The 20,572-nt window shown below is 42.6% G+C and overlaps 1 protein-coding gene across 1 annotated transcript in view; it reads right to left on the bottom strand.

Moving 5' to 3' along the window:
- Window positions 1-293: 293 nt before the first annotated feature.
- Window positions 294-20,572, bottom strand: part of PROC (protein C, inactivator of coagulation factors Va and VIIIa) — a 196,981-nt gene continuing 176,702 nt past the window's right edge. The window contains exons 16-17 of the mRNA XM_030215644.1: window positions 13,492-13,609; window positions 294-1,623 (exon numbers count right to left, since the gene is read on the bottom strand). Coding sequence (XP_030071504.1) covers window positions 1,046-1,623; window positions 13,492-13,609 — 696 coding nt within the window. The 3' untranslated portion in view covers window positions 294-1,045. The remainder of the gene's footprint in view (window positions 1,624-13,491; window positions 13,610-20,572) is intronic.

Here is a 20,572-nt window from a genome sequence, read left to right as displayed (position 1 = left end):
TCTTACCTCCAGTACAGAATGCCAGTGTTTAGCAGGGGTTCGTTGGACTTTGCCTTGGAATCAAAGAGCCCCCATACCAATAGGCCTACATTTGGTATGCCTTTTATCTAGGATCTGTCCTGCATTCTGATTTGGATGTGGAAGTGCAGAAGGAGGTTGCTGAGATGCAGGTGGATGGAGTAGAGGCTTGTGGGGAGAGGTAAAAAAAGAACAGATGAAGACATTAACAGGCTCTTCTTTTTCCAGGGCTGAGTTGGCAGCCCTCCATGGAACAAGAAGAGAACAGAACATAATGAAAAGTGGGAATGCAAGTTTTATTGTGAATGTCACATTTCTGCTGGCGTGTCATCTAGTTTGTTTAAACAGGTTATTTTAACACAGAGAACTGATGAAAATTTCATATTGCCATCAGCAGGAGACCACAGTGTGGCTGGGGAGCTCAGCAACTTACTGTGCTTTCACTATGAAAGTTGAAAATGGGTGGGAAGTTCAGTACAAGTGCAAGCCCAATGATAGTCATAGCGCAAGACCTCACAAAACTGCATGGAGAACAGCAATGGAGAAAGCCCCTTCCATCAAGAGCTAGAATTCCCTCACCACCAATCGTGGGATGCAGAAATGATAAAAAGATGATTGAGACTGGTGTTCAAGACTTTCCTGACAGTACATGTGCATGTAACCGGAGTCTTCTTTTATCATTCCACTGGTTTCTTGTTTTGGAAAGAGGAGAGGGCAAATTAGAGTTAGGGAAAAAATGCTTTCAGTAGTAATTCCCAAATATTGGAGAATCCATAGTTGATACCAATATGCTAGAAAATGTAATATCATGCAGCAGTAACTTTCCAATAGAGCACCAGAATGGAGCTGGTAGCAGCTTCTATCTTCCATTTCAATTGCAATGGGGGGTAAGAAAGCAAGTTCAAAAATATTCCAGATTTCTAACCTTGCATAAAATTACCACTTCAAGTCAGCTTCTTGTGGAAGGAGATGGCTCAGTTCAGGTGCATGGACAGTTTTCTGGCATCCCTGACTTCACAGAAATACACTATTTTAGGTTGGGTGCTGCATCCTGTGTTCCAGTTCGCTCTTCAATGGTCATCTGTATCCATGGCATATAGTTCGATACCCGTGTATAGACACCATATTTTCCTTCGGCAGCACAGCCATCACCCCAGCTAACTACACCTGTCAGGTACCAAGTGTTGTGATAAGATATGGCAAATGGCCCACCACTGTCGCCGCTGCAAGCATCTCGGGCCTCAGCTTTGTAGCCAGCACAGAACATGTTGTCAGTGATGATCTTCTCAGTGGATTTCATGCAGGTCTCCTGATTCACCATGGGTAGCTTCACTTTCAGAAGGAAGCGACTGGAGGGACCTTGAAAGCGGGTGTCTCCCCATCCACTCACCATCCCAATTTCTCCTTCCTGTGACAGGAGGCGCCCTAGATTGGGGTTGGGAAGGCAGATGGGGATGGCAAATTCATTGAATACCACATCACTCTTTAGGTAGATCAGGGCAATGTCATTGTCAAAGTTGTCAGGGTTATAGTGAGGGTGCGTCAGAAACTGTAACACCTCAATCTTCTGCTCATCCTGATCCCTCCGCATTTTATCAAAGTCTCCTACAGAAAATAGGAGCATAAATTAATCATCAGGTAGTAGAGTTGTGAAACAGTGATCATTATTTATGCTGACACATTTGTAGTGAGAATTTTAACCCTTTTCAAACTACATCCCTGTTGACTATGAAGTGATTTTCTGTAGCTTTGATGCTTATCCTTGAAATATACTGAGATTCAAGAGAGAGGATTGTCAGCATTACCTTGGGCTGTTTAGGGCCTAACCTGAAAGTTAGCCTAACTGAGGCCTCAGGGCCTACTCTGAGTGTGAGCCAAAGGCCTCTGGGAGAAAATGCAAGAAGCCCTGACCTCCCTCCCTGGTCTGAACCCTGGTGATGTCAGTGTAGGTAGACAGGATGTCTCCTGCTTTTGGGGCTTAGTTTTGCATGTTTTTTTAACACCTGTGCTTCAGAGCAACAAAGGAGTACAGACCAGAACCAGTGCTCAAGAACAACAAAATAATCCAGACTACCTGACTCCAAGTACTGGATCTCCAAAGAAATCCACACCTCTGTGGTAATCAGGAGACATCAGATCAAACAAACTAAATTATAACACATGAATATACTGGAAAAAGAGAGAGTAAAGAGATATAAAGGGCATACAGATATTCACACATAGGACATACACTCAGTCATACCCCACACCTTCAGATATCCACACATTCAGACACAGATCACACACACACATCCCCCTCCTCAGCCTTGACAGAAGGACATACATTCATTCACTAACAGACATGCACAGAATCAGAAGGACAGGCAGACCCTAAGACACATAGAAGCAGTGCTGCAATTCCTTTCTGCTCTGTAAGCCTGTCAAACATATAAATGGCGAGTGACCGTACTCACTCGCAAATGCGCAGTAGAGACTTCCCTCTCTGTCCCACCCCCGCGTCAATACGTGATGACGGGGGCGGGACAGAGAGGGAAACTGCGCGACGCCACTGACGTTGCTACCGCTACCACTCCCCCCCGAGGTCGCTGCTACCGCTCCCCCCCAAGGTCACCGCCGCCGCCCCCCTCCACCCGGCCTGAGCACTCTCTTCGGTATTGAACTTACATCGGCAAAACGCAGCACACAGATCAGCTGAGCTCCCGCCGCCCTTTCTTCCCTGCCTGTGTCCTGCCCTCGCCGACGTTACGTCACATGAGGGCAGGACACAGGCAGAGAAGGAAGGCCGATGGGAGCTCAGCTGAGCTGATCGTGCTGCCTGCGTTTCGCCGATGTAAGTTCAATACCGAAGAGAGGGCCCGGGCCGGGTGCAGGGGTGGTGGCAGTGACTCCCGGGGACCGGTAGCGGCAACCTCGGGGGGGGGGGGGGCCTTGCCAAAACCCCATACTAGCCCATTTTAACGGGCTCAACGGCTAGTTTCTATATAAAATACCTTTTTCTGAATCACACCTGTGTTTTATTATTGCACTACAAACTCCACCGCCCCTGAGAAGTGGAACAACGAAAGGAACCCAGAACCAGATAAGAGCCACACATCCTTGTTAGTTATAATCCCCAGATGTTAACATCTGGGGACCATAACTAAAAAGGATGTGTGGTTTAATGCAGTGCTTACTGAACTCTTTTCACTTGCAATCCATTTTACAGCAGAAATCTGTCCTGTGACTCAGCCCTACCTCTTTCTTCCATGCAATGCTGACTTGTACGGTCATTCGATATTGCCACTGCAAGCCCTGCCTCCTACTGAGCCTGCATAGGCCAAGGTATAGTAATCTTTCAGCCTGCATGGACTAATAATGCCACTGTGATTGTGACCTCAAATGAGGATTTTGTCACCCCATTTTGCATGACCCACAGTTTAAGAACCTCCTGTCTAATGGGTAAATTAGACATTAGTAATTCCTAGAATTTAGCCCTAACTTTTAACATGGACTGTGTGTGACTAATGGCACTTATTTTCGAGGCTATGGAAAATTAGGGATTTATCTGAACTAGTTTATTACAGAAATTATTTGTTATTTTGCCTTTAAGGCTACCATTATCCTGTCTTCTTACAGCTGGGCATCAATCTCCTAATTGACTTTTTAGCCTCAACCACAGTCCCCATTTTCCTGCAGTGGTGAGAAGTAAATCCTCCAAGAGCTAGAAGTTTCCATGTCAAAGTCTTTGAAACTCTGTCACTTCTGCATAGATTTGCATATAATTTGCATGCATTTTTGGAAGATTTATTTATTGCCTTCTTGAAATAATTAATTCAAAGCACTGTACAGAAAGAATCAACATAGGCAGTGGTCCCCAAACCTGGTCCTGGAGACACCCCAGCCAGTCAGATTTTCAGGATTTCCACGATTAATATTCATGAGAGAGATTTGCATATAGTGGAGGCAACGTTAAGCAAAGCGTTTCAAGGAGTGCATTCTAGAGTGTGGGGTTACTCCAGAGAAGGCTTGCTGGTGGGTATCACATCTTGTGATGCCCTTTGGAGAGCATGTGGTTAGGGATACTTCTTGGGAGGACATTAGTGACCTTGCAGGTGTGTAGAGGGAGATCCTGTTCTTCAAGCACTCTGGGCCATTTCCTATAAGGGCCTTGAAGATCAGACAGAGGGTTTAAAATTTAGCTGTATTCTACTGGTAGCCAGTGAAGGTTTTGCAAAAATGGTGTGATGTGGTCACGAAGCTTACAACTTTCTATTTGTCTTCCTGCAGCATTCTAAATCAATTTGAGCTAGCAAAGACACTTTGTAGTCAGACCAGTGTATAGTGCATTACAGTTATCCAGTCTTGATGTGAAATCATGGCATTCAAAACTGGGACAAGATTTGCCATCTTAATGCAAGGAAAGAGGCAATGTAATTGTCACAAATGATAGAAGCAATTTTTGAAGGTTGCTTGGATTTGGGAGATCAGAGTAAGTGTTGAATCAAGTTGTATTCCAAGGTTCCTGACTTGTGATTTGAGGGGGGGGGGTTCATATTTCCTGAAAGAGATTTTGATGTTAGATATATGCCATTTGTGTTAGGGACCCATAGAAGTTAAGTTTTACTTGGGTTCAGGCAAAGTTTATATTTTTAGCCCATTCTTGAATTGATGTTAGACAGGTAGTCAGTTTTTTCGGGGCTGTGAGAAACTCAGGTTTAATGGGTACAAGTAGCTGCACATTATCTGCGTAGATGTTGAACTGAGTGTCCATCAACTGAATCAGTTCGGCTAGTGGCTTGAGGCAGATATTGAACAGAAGAGGTGACAGTATCGATCCTTGTGGTACCCCAAAGGTCAGTGCCCAAGATGGCAAAAAGGTGCTGCTGAACAGTATGGACTGTTGCCTTTCTGATAGATAGATTCTGAACCAAGCAAATATTGTTCCATTGATACCTGTTTCTTCCAGTTGTACTAGCATGATATTGTGATCCACAGTGTCAAAAGCTGCTGAGAAATCTAGCAGTACTAGCACCAAGGCAAATCCCCGGTCTCGGTTTTTTGTGAAGATCATCTAGTAGGGATACAAGGACCATTTCTGTTCCATAACCAGGTCTGAATCCAGATTGACATAGATCTAGCCAGTTTCTCTCTTCTAGTCAATCACTGAGTTGAACGCAGACTGTTCTATAAGTTTTCCTAGAAATGGGATGATAGATTCTGGCCGGTAATTATCAAATTTGTCCATGTCAAGGTTGTTGTTCTTTAGCGAAGGATGCACGCACCACTGCCCTGTTTAGTGCTGTTGGTAGTTGCTCATTAGAAAAAGAGTTCACAATTTTAGTGACTCATTTTATGAGGCCCCTGCTTGTCTGCTCCACTATCTTTGATGGGCAGGGGTCGAGGGAGCAGGTATTTGGACAAAGGTCTCTGAGGATTGTGTCAAGGCCCTCCTCTGTTGTTGGGTTAAAAAAGTCCCACATGTCTATGTCTGGAGGAGACAAGTTTGTGTGCTCCCGGTTAGCAGATAGGAGACTGGGTGGGATTGCCTGTAAATCCTGGCAGAGACTTTTAATTTTGTTGGTGATTCTGGACAGTTTGATTGTATCTTGAATCAGGCCTGCTACCCCTCCACCCTGTCTTTCTAGTCTTAGTTGATGTTGGATGTTGAACCCTGTTGGGGATAGTTCAGCCAGTGGTATATCCCTGCTTTCATCTAGCCTGGCTTCTTATTCATAAGATGTCAAGATGCTGTTCATTGGTGACATCATGGGTCACTGAGGATTTCTTAGCACCTGATCTGGCATTCACCAGTTCTGTAGTTCCAAAGGGTGGTCTGGGGGGTGATGGGGGTAGCTTTGTTATGGCAGTGAGGTGACCTTTTAAGTAGTATTATGTAGGTTTGTGACCTCTTGCACTTTTGTCATCTCTTTGGTTGGTGCGGATTATAGTTTCCGCACGGATCACCAAGACAGGACTTTAGATAGTGCTGGGGAGGAGCTGGCTGTCTTGGTATATGTGGGTACCAAAAAAATATTGGAGAGAGGTTCTGGAAGCTAAATTTAGGCTCATATTTAGGAAGCTAAATCCAGATCCTCCAGGGTAGCATTTTCAGAAATGCTCCCTGTTCCACATGCAGGACCCAGGAACTGGAGAACATTCCTGGAAAGGGGGGGGGCTGTTCCAAACAGATGGACTCCACCTTATCCTGGCTGGAACCAGGCTGCTGGCGCTAACAGTTAAAAAGGAGCTGGAGCAGCTTTTAAACTAAAATGTGGGTGGGGGGAGTCAACAGTTGACCAGGAGTGGATGGTTCAGGATCCTATTGAAACAGGATCTTTAGGGAATCCCAATAAAGATGTTTCAATATTGGTGAAAGAAAGCTAGGAATGTTTAATGGGAGAGCAGAGGAAAAGATGCAAATTATCCCTGTCATCTTCAAAGTAGCTTATAAATGCAAGGAAAAAACACAATTTGAAGTGTCTGTATACAAATGCTAGAAGCCTAAAAAATAAGATGGGGGAGTATATAGCACTAAATGAAGAGGTAGATATAATAGACATTTCAGAGACCTGGTAGAAGGAGGACAATCAATGGGACACTGTGTTATCAGTGTACAAATTACATCACAATGATAGAGTGGATCAATGAGGGGGAGTTGTTCTATATGTTAAAGAGGTAATTGACTACTACTACTACTTAACATTTCTAGAGCACTACTAGGGTTACGCAGTGCTGTACAGTTTAACAAAAAAGGACAGTCCCTGCTCAAAAGAGCTTACAATCTAATGGGCGAAATGTCAAGTTGGAGCAGTCTAGATTTCCTGAATAGAAGTATGGTGGTTAGGTGCCGAAGGTGACATTGAAGAGGTGGGCTTTGAGTAAAGATTTGAAGATGGGCAGGGAGGGGGCCTGGCGTATAGGCTCAGGGAGTCAAACAAAAAAAATAATTGAGTCAAACAAAATAAATATTCTACATGAAACAGTTACAACGTAGAATCCTTGTGGATAGAAATTCCATGACTGAAGGGAAGGAGTATATTGGGAGGGCTGTACTGCCATCTGCCAGAACAGAATGAACACACAGATGAAGAAATGTTTACATAAATTAGGAAAGCTGACTAATTGGGCAACATTATAATAATGGGTGATTTTAATTATCTCAATATTGACTGGACAGATGTTACATGTAATAAACGACTGCTTCTTGGAGAAACTGGCCCAAGAACCAACAAAATGAGTTATTTTAGATCTAGTCCTTAGTGGAATGCAGGGCATGGTACGAGAGGTAACGTTGTTGGATCCACTGAGAAACAGTGAACATAACATGATCAACTTTGAGCTGATATCTGGAGTGAAGTCACTAAAGAAATCTACTGTAGCAGCATTTAATTTTCAAAAGGGCGACTATGACAAAATGAGGAAAATGGTTTAAAAAAAAAAGCTAATAGGATTGTCCGCAAAGGTTAGGACTTTAAATTAGGAGTGGACGTTGTTTAAAAATACCCACTGTGGAAGCCCAGACGACATGTATTCTTCTTATTAAAAAAGGTGGAAAGAAGAGCAAAAGACAGCCAGCATGGTTAAAAAGTGAAGAGAAAGAGGCTATTAGAGTGAAAATAATATTCTTCAAAGAATGGAAAACGGATCCAAGTGAAGAAAATAATAAGCAACGTAAGCACAATCAAGCTACATGCAAAGAATTGATAAAGAAAGCTAAAAGAGAATATGAAGAAAAACTTGCTGTGGAGACAAAAACTTATAGTAACACTTTTTCAGGTACATCAGAAGCAGAAACGCCTGTGAGGGAATCCGTGGGACCATTAGATCATGAAGGAGCAGTCAGGGAGGATAAGGCCATAGTTGAGAGATTTAAGGAATTAATTGTTTCGGTCTTTATGGAAGCAGCTTGCACAGGAAGTGGTTTTCAAGGGGGATGATGTGGAGGACCTGAAAGAAATCTGGAAGACGTACTGAGCCAAATCAACATGTTAAAGAGTGATAAATCACCTAGACCAGATGGTATACACCTCAGGGTACTGAAAGAACTCAAACATGAAATTACTGATCTGCTGTTAGTGATCTGTAACTTGTCATTAACATTTTTTATAGTACATGAAGATGGGAGGGTGGCCAATGTGACGCCGATTTTTAAAAAGGGATCAACAGATGATCCAGGAAATTACTGACCGGTAAGCCTGACTTCAGTGCCAGGCAAAATAGTGGAAACTATTATAAAGAATAAAATTATGGAACACATAGGCAAACATGGTTTAATAGGACAGAATCAGTGTGGGTTCAGCCAATAAAAGGCTTGCCTCACCAATTTGCTTCATTTTTTTTGAATGCGTGAATAAACATGTGGATAAAGGTGATCCAATTGATGTAGTGTATCTAGATTTTCAGAAAGCTTTTGACAAAGTTCCTCCTGAGAAAATTAAAAAGCCATGGGATAGGAGGCAATGTCCTTCTGTGGATTAGGAATTGGTTATTGGACAGAAAACAGAGGGTAGGGTTAAATGGCCATTTTTCTCAATGGAGGAGGGTGAATAGTGGAGTGCCGCAGGGATCTATACTAGGACCAGTGCTATTTAACATATTTATAAATGATCTGGAAATCGGAACAACGAGTGAGGTGATTAAATTTGCAGATGACACAAAACTATTCAAAGTTGTCAAAACACATGCGAATTGTGAAAAATTGCACGAATACCTTAGGAAACTAGAAGGCTGGGCATCCAAATGGCAGATGAAACTTAATGTGGGCAAATGCAAAGTGATATGCATTGGGAATAATCCGAATCATATTTACCTGAGGCTAGGGTCCACCCTAGGAGTCAGCACTCAAGAAAAAGATCTAGGTGTCAATGTTCTGCCTAGTGAGTGGTGGTAGCCAAAAAAAGTAAAAATGGATGCTAAGAATTATTAGGAAAGGATGAAAAATAAGACTAAGAATATTATAATGCCTCTGTACCGCTCCATGGTGTGACCTCATCTTGAGTATTGCTTTCAATTCTGGTCACCATATCTCAAAAAAGATATAGCGGAATTAGAAATGGCTCAAAGAAGAGCAACCAAAATGATAAAGGGTCTGGAACTCCTCCCATATAAGGAAAGGCTAAAGAAGTTAGAGTTCTTCAGCTTGGAAAAGAGATGGCAGAGAGGGATATGACTGAGGTCTAATCCTGAGTGGTGTAGAATGGGTAAAAGTGAATTGATTTTTCACTCTTTCAAAAAGTACAAAGACCAGGGGACACAATGAATTTGCATGAAAATACTTTATTTTTCTTTTTTTTATTTTTATAGTTTACAATTTTTTTCAAGTATAAAATTGTGAAAGAAAGTGATCAAATACTATAATTTCACAAAATCATAAGTTATATCATCAGATATTACAGAATTCACTCAAGTCCTCAGTTAGGATTCCAAGATCAAAAATAGAGGAGTCTAAATAGATAATAAAAGAAAAAAAAAGGAAAATAGCTATTCGCGAAGGATTATGTTGATCCAGTTGTTGTCTTAGAAGCGATTAGTTTGGAGAGCTGAGATGGATCAGTAAAGGTATACTTAACATTAGCAAATCTGATAATACACTTGCAGGGGTACCTAAAAAAAAAAGTACCTCCTGCTTGAATTACAGCTGATTTCATTATGAGAAATTGTTTCCTTTTCTTTTGTGTCTCTCTTGAGAAATCTGGAAACAAGGAAATTCACAAACCAAGGAATGGCTTCTCCCTGTGTTTAAAAAACTTCTGGAAGAGCCATTATTTATCAGGAATTAGGGCCGCAGTCGCAACCAAAGTCACTGGTGTGGCCTGTTGTGTGTCCGATGTCTCAAGAAAGGCTGAAATGTCCAAACTCTGTTGTACATTTTGTTCTACCGATTTTTGAGGAAGGTAAAAGATCTTTGAAAAAGGTGGTAAATTAGCTTCTGGTACACATAAGTTCTCCAGTAGCTATCTCTTTAACATGTCCCCAGGTTTTATCATTGGAATATAAGAAAAGTTAATGAAATGCAAAGTTTGATTCCTAGTATAATTTTCTAAATTCTCAAACTTAATTCTTAAGCTGGAAACATCTTTCAAAAGTGAAAATTGGTGTATTTTCTAATTTCTTTACGGTTTGTTCAATTGTATCCAATCTAGGAGTCATTTTTTCAACCTCAATTTTTTGCTTTTCGATCTTTTGCTCCATCTCATTTATTAACAAAGTATGTTTAGTTGTAGAGGCAAGAAACATTTGTCCCAATCGGGACATAAGATCCCACAATGAATCTAATGTTACCTCCTTAGGCTTGATAATGAATTCAGAAGGAAATATAGATTCTTGCTTAGTCTTCTTCTCACCAATCGCTTGTAGTTCTCCCGCAAATTCTGTAGGCTGGCGAGGTTCACCTGGAGGTAATAACCTCCTTTCTCCCGCTGCAATAAGCTGAATCTGAGTCCCCAGCGCCGACGCTAAATCACCACTTCAGGCAGACGCCGACGCTCTAGGAAGCGGGGAACTTGCCACCATTGGTTGCAGGGGTGGAGCTCTCTCCTCGGGACTCAATGTTGTTTCCAATTCTAGGGACGCCGAAAGCTCCTCAACAACGCCAGCACCCTGCCTCGAAATGGTCCTGGAATCTTCACCAGTCCTCTGTTGCATCGGTCCAGGTATCTGGGAAGGGGTCTGGGGAACTCGGGTAGCTGCCCTTCCTCGTCGCTTAGGCATAGGTACGGTAATGCAGCAGCAAGTCGCGTTAGCGTGCAGCCATCTTGGAATCCAGCCGTCTGCATGAAAATACTTTTAAAACAAACAGGAGGAAATTTTTTTTTCACTCAAAGAATAGTTGAGCTCTGGAACTCATGGCCAGAGGATGTGGTAACAGCGGTTAGTGTATTTTGGTTTAAAAAGGTTTGGACAACTTCCTGGAGGAAAAGTCCATAATCTATTATTGAGATGGACATGGGGAAGCCACTACTTACTCCGGGATTGGTAGCATGGAATGTTGCTACTAATTGGGTTTCTACCAGATATTTGTGACCTGGATTGGCCACTGTTGGAAACAGGATACTGGACTAGATGGACCATTTGTCTGACCCAGTATGGCTATTCTTATGTTCTCTCCCGCACACCACTGGGATCCCTGAGGTCTTTCACTCTGCTGGGCCAAGGCCTTTTCTTTTACTTGCCTTCACTTGCCTCCTATTCTTTTCTCTGTTTTTATGCTTTCTTTTCTCTGTCTTGTTTGATCCTTTCTAAAATTTTTTTCCTTCATCTTTCATTTCTTTTTGTCCCAGTTCAACTGCCCTTGTCTTTCTTCTTAGGCCGCCTTACCATTCAAGCTCTCATGCATCCTCTTCTCTCCCCCCCCCCCCCCACAACGACTTCTTATCTTTCCCACTATTCACCATGTCAACTGCCGTCGCTCCCTTCCCTCACCTATCCTCTCCCTCACTGCCTCCTTTTCAACCCCCCCCCCCCCGTACTTCTTCTTTTGTTCTTTCTCTTCTCCTTCTCTCTCTTCTTGTTCTCCATTCCCCCATTCCCTATTCCACTATACCCTCTTGATTGTCTTTCCCTTCCCTCCAAAAAATTCTGATACCTAGTCCTTCCATCCATTGAAAAGTAGAGAAGAAAGACACTTTATGCCATGTCTTTCACTTCAGACCAAACTCATGTAACAGTATTCCATGCAGTTCAAACCAACAGTATGTCCCTGGGCAGCAGGAGAAGATAACAGATGCAGCATGAAGTGCAACATGCATCCTTGTATCAGCTACCTGGGTTTGTTGATCTCCTACAATAAAATGAAGACTGGGAATTCATGCCACAAGGAACAGATTTTACAGCCCTTAGCTATGATACAAGCCTAATTCATTGCAAGCATTACAGAAAATGATATACAATATGTCATTGACGTTTCCTATATCATTTCAAATGATTGCACATCCCAAATGGATAAATCCTATGTAATAATTCTCACCACCAACGTTCTAAAGTAGCTGCCTGTGTCCATGGCTCCTGCAGTTGCTGAGCTAGGCTCCGTAGCCAGGCTGACATCACTCACAGCTGATTCCCATTCCTACTCCTCCCCTTGCCTAGGAATCAGCTGTCAGTGCCCCCCCTCAGCGCATCAACCAAGCCCCTCCCCCCCGGTGCATCACCCAAGCCCTTCCCCCCAAGCACATCAACATCCCCCCCCCGCCAACATCAACCCCCTCGCCACCCACAGCTGCCAATGGTAACGCTGTCCGGCCGCTGCTGCTTCTCCTGTTGAGCAGCAGCGGCCAATACAAAAAAGAAAAAAAAACAAAATGTTTTGAAACCTGAAACGCGGCACCGTAGACAGCCATCTGGCATTGGCTGTCGTCTCTGCAGCCGCTCCTCCTCTCGCCTCCACGTCACTGCCCCTGGAGTAAGACCCCAGAGGAGCGCAGTAATGTGAGAGGGGAGAGGAAGAGCGGCTGCAGAGACGACAGCCAATGCCGGATGGCTGTCTACGGTGCCGCGTTTCAGGTGTAAAAACATTTTTGGGGTTTTTTCTTTTTTGTAGCAGCTGCTGCTGCTGAACAGGAGAAGCAGCAGCAGCGGCCGGTCAGCATTACCATTGGCAGCTGCGGGTGGCGAGGGGGTTGATGTGCTTCGAGGGGGGGGAGGGCTTGGGTGATGCTCCAAGGGGGGGCAGAGGGGAGGAGAGGGTCGCTGGACATGGGTGGCTGGAGGGGGGAAGGGGAGAGAGGAGTGACGCTGCACATGCGTGGCTGCAGGGGGAGAGGAGGGTCGCTGCACATGGGTGGCTGTAGGGTGGGCAGGGGGAGAGGAGGGTCGCTGCACATGGGTGGCTGCAGGGGGGCAGGGGAAATGGAGGGGGAGAGGGGGGTCCTGAGACCAATCACTCACTCTCTGTCTCTCACATACACTCTCTCTCTCTGACACACACTCTGTCTATCACACTCTATCTCTCTATCACATACACACAGTCTCTATCTCTCTGTCTCGCTCACCCACAGTCTCACACACACACACACTCTGTCTCTCACACAAACACACACACACACTGTCACTCTCTCTCTCTCATTCTCTCTCTGACACACACATCCCATCTCTCACACACACTCTTTCTCAAACATACATTCTGAGGAAAACCTTGCTAGCACCCGTTTCATTTCTGACAGAAACAGGCCTTTTTTTATTTACTAGTGATAGATAAATATATAAACTCCTACATTAGTTAGTAATCAGAAAAAATGCATACATTGAAGCTATAGAATATAGTAAACTTTGACTTATTGCCTTTATGTCTTGAGAGGCAGAGTCTGTCACTATTGCTGTGTACAAAATCGATACTCCTAGTACAGTCATGGATCTGGCACCATAATAGTAATAACCTGGATAAATCCACTGGATTGTGCAGAATGACTGTTCTACTTTAGTTGTATAAATTCTACTTTAAAGGCAGAATAGACTGAGCAGTGTGCAAAAAGACAGATGGTATTGCAAGCGTTTACTCACCAATTGTAACATAATTTGGCTTTTCACTTTCGAAGCAATGAGAGGCAGAGAGCACCCAGCGACTGCTAATCAAGCTCCCCCCACAGAAGTTCTGGCCCCTGCGATTATGGATCAAAACCTAGAATAAAATCAGGCAGGCTAATGTCATACATAGCTCCTGGAGGTTCAAGTAGCAATTCTATCTATGGATTCAAAATATTCAAGATATTTCTTGACTTCGTTGCTTCCTCTTAGGGTGTGCATCCTAAGACTTTGCTGGTTAATGATGATCTAATTTATTATTTCCTTTGCTTTTTACTATTTTTGTGATTATATTTCATGGTTTCAGATGTCTACTTCTTTGAGTCCATTTTTCAGCTGATCATGTTGTATGCATACTGTTTATACATTGACAGAAACCTTTATAAGGAGTTCTGATAAAGAGCAGCACAGTAACACTTTTGACATAGCCATCACTATCAATCTTAGGAGGGGCTTTCTAAAATGTAACAAGGGAATCGTGATGAAATGTGCTATCTCCCTCCATTAGCATTTGACTTCTAGTGATGTTTTTCAAAATATCACTATCTGACCCAAAACTAACTAGGGGTGGGCAGCCAGAAAATATTTGTGTCATGTCATTTACAGGAATGTTCGTTTTGTTCTGTTTTTCTTATTCCCGGATGAATATTATGAAGAGTGTGCACTATTTTGTAAAGAAGGAGCACTTTTACTAAAGAGTGCGCACTCTTTTCCCAATAGTGTATGCGAGCATGAACCAGCAAAAGAAACAGAAGAACAAACTCCATACTTTGCCATGCAGACACAACACAGTGGAGGCAACAGTCTATGGTGTACTACAATTCTTTAAAACAATATCTTTAAGGAAACACATCGACTCAATATGGGTCATGTTTTGGCTCAATAGGCCTTCCGCTGGAGTCTATGTAGAAATAAAGATTATGTATGTACAAATAAATAACTAAAAAGTACAAAATGTTTATAAAGTACAAGAGTTTTTTTAAATGAATGTTTTTATAAAATAAAAGCTTGACTAGGAAGCTTATCAAAATGAGAACATCAATAACAAATTATAATGATACATACGAAAACACAAAGATTATATAAATGTAAATACATATTAAAATTGAAATATAGTTAAAATAATGATATTAATATAAATAAAAATCAATTATATAATGTCTTCGAAACCACAGAGTAAAAAGAGGAGGACGAGGATACTTTTTGAATATGAATGATACAAAATTCTGCTTTATGTGGAGGAGTGGCCTAGTGGTTAGGGTGGTGGACTTTGGTCCTGAGGAACTGAGTTCAATTCCCGGCACAGGCAGCTCCTTGTGACTCTGGGCAAGTCACTTAACCCTCTATTGCCTGCCGCATAGAGCCTGCCATGAGTGGGAAAGCGCAGGGTACAAATGTAATTTAAAAAAAAAACAGTGTTTGCCCCATAATTAAAGAACTGTAGCACACTATTTGTCGCCTCCACTGTGTTGTGTCTGCATGAACCAGCAGACACGTGTGCACTACCAGAAAAGAATGCACAATCGTTATCTAAAGTACCCCATAGTGTCCAATGAGTGTGCAATAGTGTTGGTGAATGAAAAAAAACCCACAAAATGTGGGGTTTTTTTTCTGCTTGCTTTCATTTGCTAACAACATGCAATGACATAGGATATGTTGTTGGGCATTTCCCATATCTTTGCAAATGACAGAAGAAAATGAAGTAGGGAAGGACCAACAAAAAGTAGAAAAAAGAAGCCTTGGAATCAAAGTTTATTATTATAATAATAATAAAAAAAAGTCACCAGGTCTAGGTAAAACAAATCCCTCAAAACAGTAGGAGTTCAGAAGAAGGGCTTGACGTGGTGGTGTGTTTCGATGCGACCACCTGCATCAGGAGTCACAACAATCTGAATGGTTCTAAACATGAGTGTTTGTTGGAGGTTAGATAATTCTCAAAAGGAAATTATCGGAATAAGTGCTTTCCCTGCTAAATGCTTTGAACTTTAGTGTATACATTCAGATTGTTGACACTCCTGATGCAGATGGTTGCATTGAAACACAGCACCAAGTCAAGTCCTTCTTCTGAACGCCTACTCTTTTGGGGGGGTTTATTTGGCTCCAGTCCCCAAATGGCTGCCATAAGGTCCAGTGGCAATCTTGTGAGACTGCCACTGGAAGTTGTGGCAATGGAGAGGCCATGTGTAGAAGTGAGTAGGGTTTGCTCCTGCCCCAACACACCATCAGACCACCAGGGTGATACAGTAAGACCGAGAGGGGGGAGGAAGTAAGTAGGAGCTTTTCTGGTTTGGGGGCAGGGCAGGCAACCACAGTGGCTTTCCACCTAGCTTTCCTATCAAACATTGTATTTCATCCTCCTCCTTCCCTCACAGTCTATCACTCTGTTCTCTGAATCCTTTCCTGATTACCCCTAAACTGTAAGCCACCTAGAAATTACTTTTATGAGCGGGATATATACCTTTAATAAACTTGGAAACTTGGGAGAGAAGGAATGGGAGGAATTCCAGACACCACAGGGGCAAGCAGGAGATAGTTCTCAAATATAAACTGAGATTCAATTTTTGATGCCTTTTTTGGCCAAAAAATCTCAGTTTGTATTCCAGTATATATGGTACCTCTACTAAAATGGGGGAAAAGGGAAATATCTGGAAAGTTGTGTATACTAATGCCCATAGTATGGGAAATAAGGTTCTGGATCTAGAGGCTTTAATGGAAGAGGATTATTTGGATTTATTGGTGGTCATGAAGACATGGTTCACAGACAACCATGACTGAGATATATTTGGACTGAGTTATAATCTTTTCAGGAAGGACAGGGTGGGAACTGGGAAGAAAGGGAGGAGGAGTAATGCTATATATCAATGATAATATTAAAGCAGCAGCACTGCAAGATTTATGGGGTAAGGAAAAGGCACTGTGGGTTATTGGTTGTGGAATACAGACCTCCCTCACAAGCAGAAGTGGAGAGATATAAATGAATGCACTTACTATATAGTTATTATGAGAAGGAAAGTAGGTGATTTCAATATGCAGGATGTTGATTGGGGCATTCCTTTTGCAGGGCTGTCTAGAAGTAGTGAGATCCTGGATTCTCTTCAGGGAAAACTGTTCCAGCATTTAATAATGGAGCCCATGTGGTCTGGTGCCAAGCCAGACCTAATGCTTATGAATGGGGAAAGAGTTTCTGATGTTATATGGTGATCATCTGGCATTCAGTGATTACTGGATGATGTGGTTCAATATTGAGACAAAAGTGGAGAAGGTTTATTCAAGATGGGGGAATACCTCAAGGAGTTGTTAGTTGGATGGAAACGGCTGGGGGAAGTAGAAGGGCAGGGCTGTGGACGAAACTGAATGGAGTTATTTTAAGGGTAACAAGTTTTGTTTTTTTTAGGAAAGTAAATAAAAGTAAGAGGAAAAGAAAGCCACTTTGGTTCTCAAAAATGGCATCTGAAAAGGTAAGGAAAAAGAGATTAGCTTTCATAAACTACATGCAATCGCAGAAAGAGAAAATATGGGTAAAGCTAAGAGAAGCTGGTAAAGTAGCCAGAAAAGCAAAGATACAAACAGAAGAAAAAATAGTCAATATGGTAAAATGAGGGAACAAGACATTTTATAGCAGGGGCGGACTGACAGTGCTCTGGGCTCCAGGGCAATAAGGATCATTGGGGCTCTCCCCCCCAGGCACTACCTGTGCCCCCATCCACACACTGCCACCAACTGCACCCTGCCATCCACAGTCCTACCTTGAAGGACCCTGGTGGTCTAGCGGACTCCCCAGGGGCAGGAAAGATCCCCACTCTTTTCTGACCACTGTCGCTGCTCTGCCTGACACAGATGAGTTTTCAAAATGGCTGCCGGGACTTCCTGTAGTAGCCTCACGGGCCTTGGAAGTCTTGTGAGGCTGCCACAGGGAAGTCTCAGCTGCCATTTTGAAAATGTAGCAGCGCCTGGAAGAGTAGCAGCAGGGGGCAGGGCAGAGTAGGGATAATTCTTGTCCCCAAAGATGCCACTAGACCACTAGGGCCCTTTAAGGTGGGACTGGTAGGGGTTGTAATTTGCAGGGGAAGGGGTAGAGAGAAACCCTGAGCACCCCAGAACCTCTGGGCCTTCAGGCACTGCCCAGATGCCCTTATGGTGAGTCCGCCCTATTTTATAGATATGTCGGTGATAGGTGGAAGTACAGAAGTGGCATTGCAAGGTTAAGGGTGAAGGCAGATAAGGATAAAATGGAATTGCTTAACAATTGTTTCTGTTTGTTATTCAAAACTGAAGGGCCAGAAATAGGACCATGGAAGACAAGCACAAATAGGAATGAAAGTGTGGAAAACCTTGATTAATTTTCAGAAGACTGTGGGGGTCTTTTACTAAAGCTTAGTTTGCGTTATCTGCAGCACAGCCCATAGGAATAAAATGGGCTTTGCTGCAGATAACTCGAGCTAAGCTTTAGTAAAAGACCCCGTGTTTGTGAGGAGCTACTAAAGGTAGACAAAGTGATGGGGCCAGATACTTCTTATTTAAATCTATTTTATTGACGATAATAATAATACAACCAATACGAAGGCACATATACATTGTCATCATAAAACCATAACAATCTTTTACTAGTTCCATAATGTCAATACCTTTTAATTTCCTCCCCCCCCCATCCAAGTATTAACAATTCCCTTCCTCTTTGTCCACTGAAAATGACACTCATGTATAGTTAGCACGTATACATCAGCACTTCAATATGAGGTTAGCCTCACCCATACAAATTTAGCAACCTTACACAAACGTTCCAACTTGGAGCACTCTTCCCCCCCCTTCCCATTCCATAAATCCTCCCCCACAGAAAGATCTTATACCCCTTCCCCCCCTTCCCAAATCCCCAGACTACAACGTGAGAGTATTTATCAGTAAACTACGAGCTCTGCTAGACAGGGCCTGTACATATGGCTCCCAGACCTCCCAGAATCGTTGTTTACTTCTAGGGCCACGGCTCGCTCTATATGCCTCCATCATCACCAGTGAGTGAAGCATATTCCTCCACAGCCAGTAGGATGGCCCTGTTTCCTGAGTCCAAAATTGCAATATACATTGTTTCCCAATAATTAAAGCCTTATATATTAATAGTCGCTCCCCTTGTCGAATAACTAGCCCACTCCCATCCAGTCCCAGCACCATATTCTTGGGTGGCAGACGTATCTTCTTCTTTAGCAATATTTCACAATATTCCATGATTTTACCCCAAAACTGCCTAATTACTGGGCATTCCCATAGCATGTGGGGGCCAGATACTTCTTTAGAGTCAGTGGTGGTCCCAGAGGACTGGGGAAGGGTGAATACGGTCCCTCTCCACAAAAGCTGAAGTAAGGAGGAGGTTGGGAACTACAGGTTGGTTAGTCTGACCTCTGTGGTGAGTAAATTAATGGAAACACTTCTAAGTAGAGGCTGACCAAAATAGTTTTTTCAGTTTCAACCACAACTGAAAATGCCACAGAAATTGTCTGAAAACTTTCAGCCAAAACCGAAACTGCAACTGAAAGCTGAAACCAAATCCAAAAACTCAAGTTTGGTTGTATAGGAGCCAGCTCTGTGGGTGCTTGAGCACCCCGAGTACTGAACAAATGCATTGACTGTGTCCAGGGAGAAGTATTTTCCAATTGGTTTAGCACCTCCAATAATTTTGAAAAGTTGGCTATTATGAATGTGAACCAGTTAGGGCCACTGGGGTTTGTTAGAACTTGCAGTCTGCATCCCTCTGCTAGAAACATGGTAATCAAGCCAGAATATAATAATTTAAATAATGAAAGACCATATTTTACCTCCAAGCAAAATAGCCATCACACATGGTCTGCAACTAATGAAAACTGAAACTAAAAGCCACGGGGCTTTTACAGTGGCTGACTTTGCACCACACTTGGAGTGACAACTGACACCATAACTTCACAGAAAGGCTAATTCCTAAGGGGCTTATCTTCCTAAATTTACAGACTTAAGTTCCTGTTTAAATCTTGTATCAAAAGCATTTTGTTTGTTTATTAGATTCTTGATATACTGCCTTTCTGTGGTACAACCAAAGCAGTTTACATATTACATACAGGTACCATAAAAACTGTTGTGCAAAATCATAATTGCATTACTTTGCAGTCGCAGTACAAAGAAAAACAAAACAAAGAGCATCTCCCCTCCCCCCCCTCAAACTACTTTACAATCTCTGGTGGTATAGAGGAGTAGTCAGGATAGGAGTTATGCCTCAGTTGCAGCTGCCATTTTGAGAGAAGAGCGGAATGGGCAGGAGTAACAGGGAGATTCTGTAGCCTAGGAGTATCAATGATATGCTTTGATGTCCCCATGCATACCTCCGACCCACCCCCATCCTCCCACCCTATCAGACTGTCATAGTAATGCTTGAATGTTTTCACTCATATACACTGTCAGCTAGCACATTTGCTTATTTCCGATCTGACGAAGAAGGGCAACCTTCGAAAGCTAATCAAGAAATGTATTAAGTTATGTCCAATGAAAAAGGTATCATCTTATTTTCTTTTCCAAGTTTTATTTTGTTTGATTTCTATTGTAGCCTAGGAATAAGGCACTTCCTGTCTGCATCTGCCAATGGGGAAGGGAAGAGCAGCAGATAGACAATGAAAAAAGGAAAGAAAATTGAGTCATATAACTTTATTGGCATGTGTTGCCAAAGAGATACATTTAGCAGTTAAGAAGAGAAGAACTGGGAGATGAATAGAGGGGCTAGGAAGGGGTGAAAGGGATTGAAATATGTTATTGGCTGGGAGAGAGAATGTGGCTATTGCAGAAAGCAGTTGTAAGGGGAAAAGAGGCTGGGTGATGAGCACAGAAGCACAAAGCTCAAACTTAAGACTTTGCTATTTGTTGAAGCATATAGGTGATTTCAGCTTGTTCATATGAGAAAGTAATATCTGTAGTGATGTCTGAACAGAAGGTGAAAGACATATTACATAGTGGATTGTGTTTGTTTATAATTTATGTGTACTGAACAATTTGTAATATGATTTTTATGAATGTAAACTTGTAATCCGCCTAGAATAATGGATAG

The sequence above is a fragment of the Microcaecilia unicolor genome, chromosome 10 (genome assembly GCF_901765095.1).
Source record: "Microcaecilia unicolor chromosome 10, aMicUni1.1, whole genome shotgun sequence".
Classification (NCBI taxonomy): Eukaryota; Metazoa; Chordata; class Amphibia; order Gymnophiona; family Siphonopidae; genus Microcaecilia; species Microcaecilia unicolor.
The sequence above is the reverse complement of the archived record's forward strand: the minus strand, read 5'-3'. Positions and strand labels throughout refer to the sequence as shown.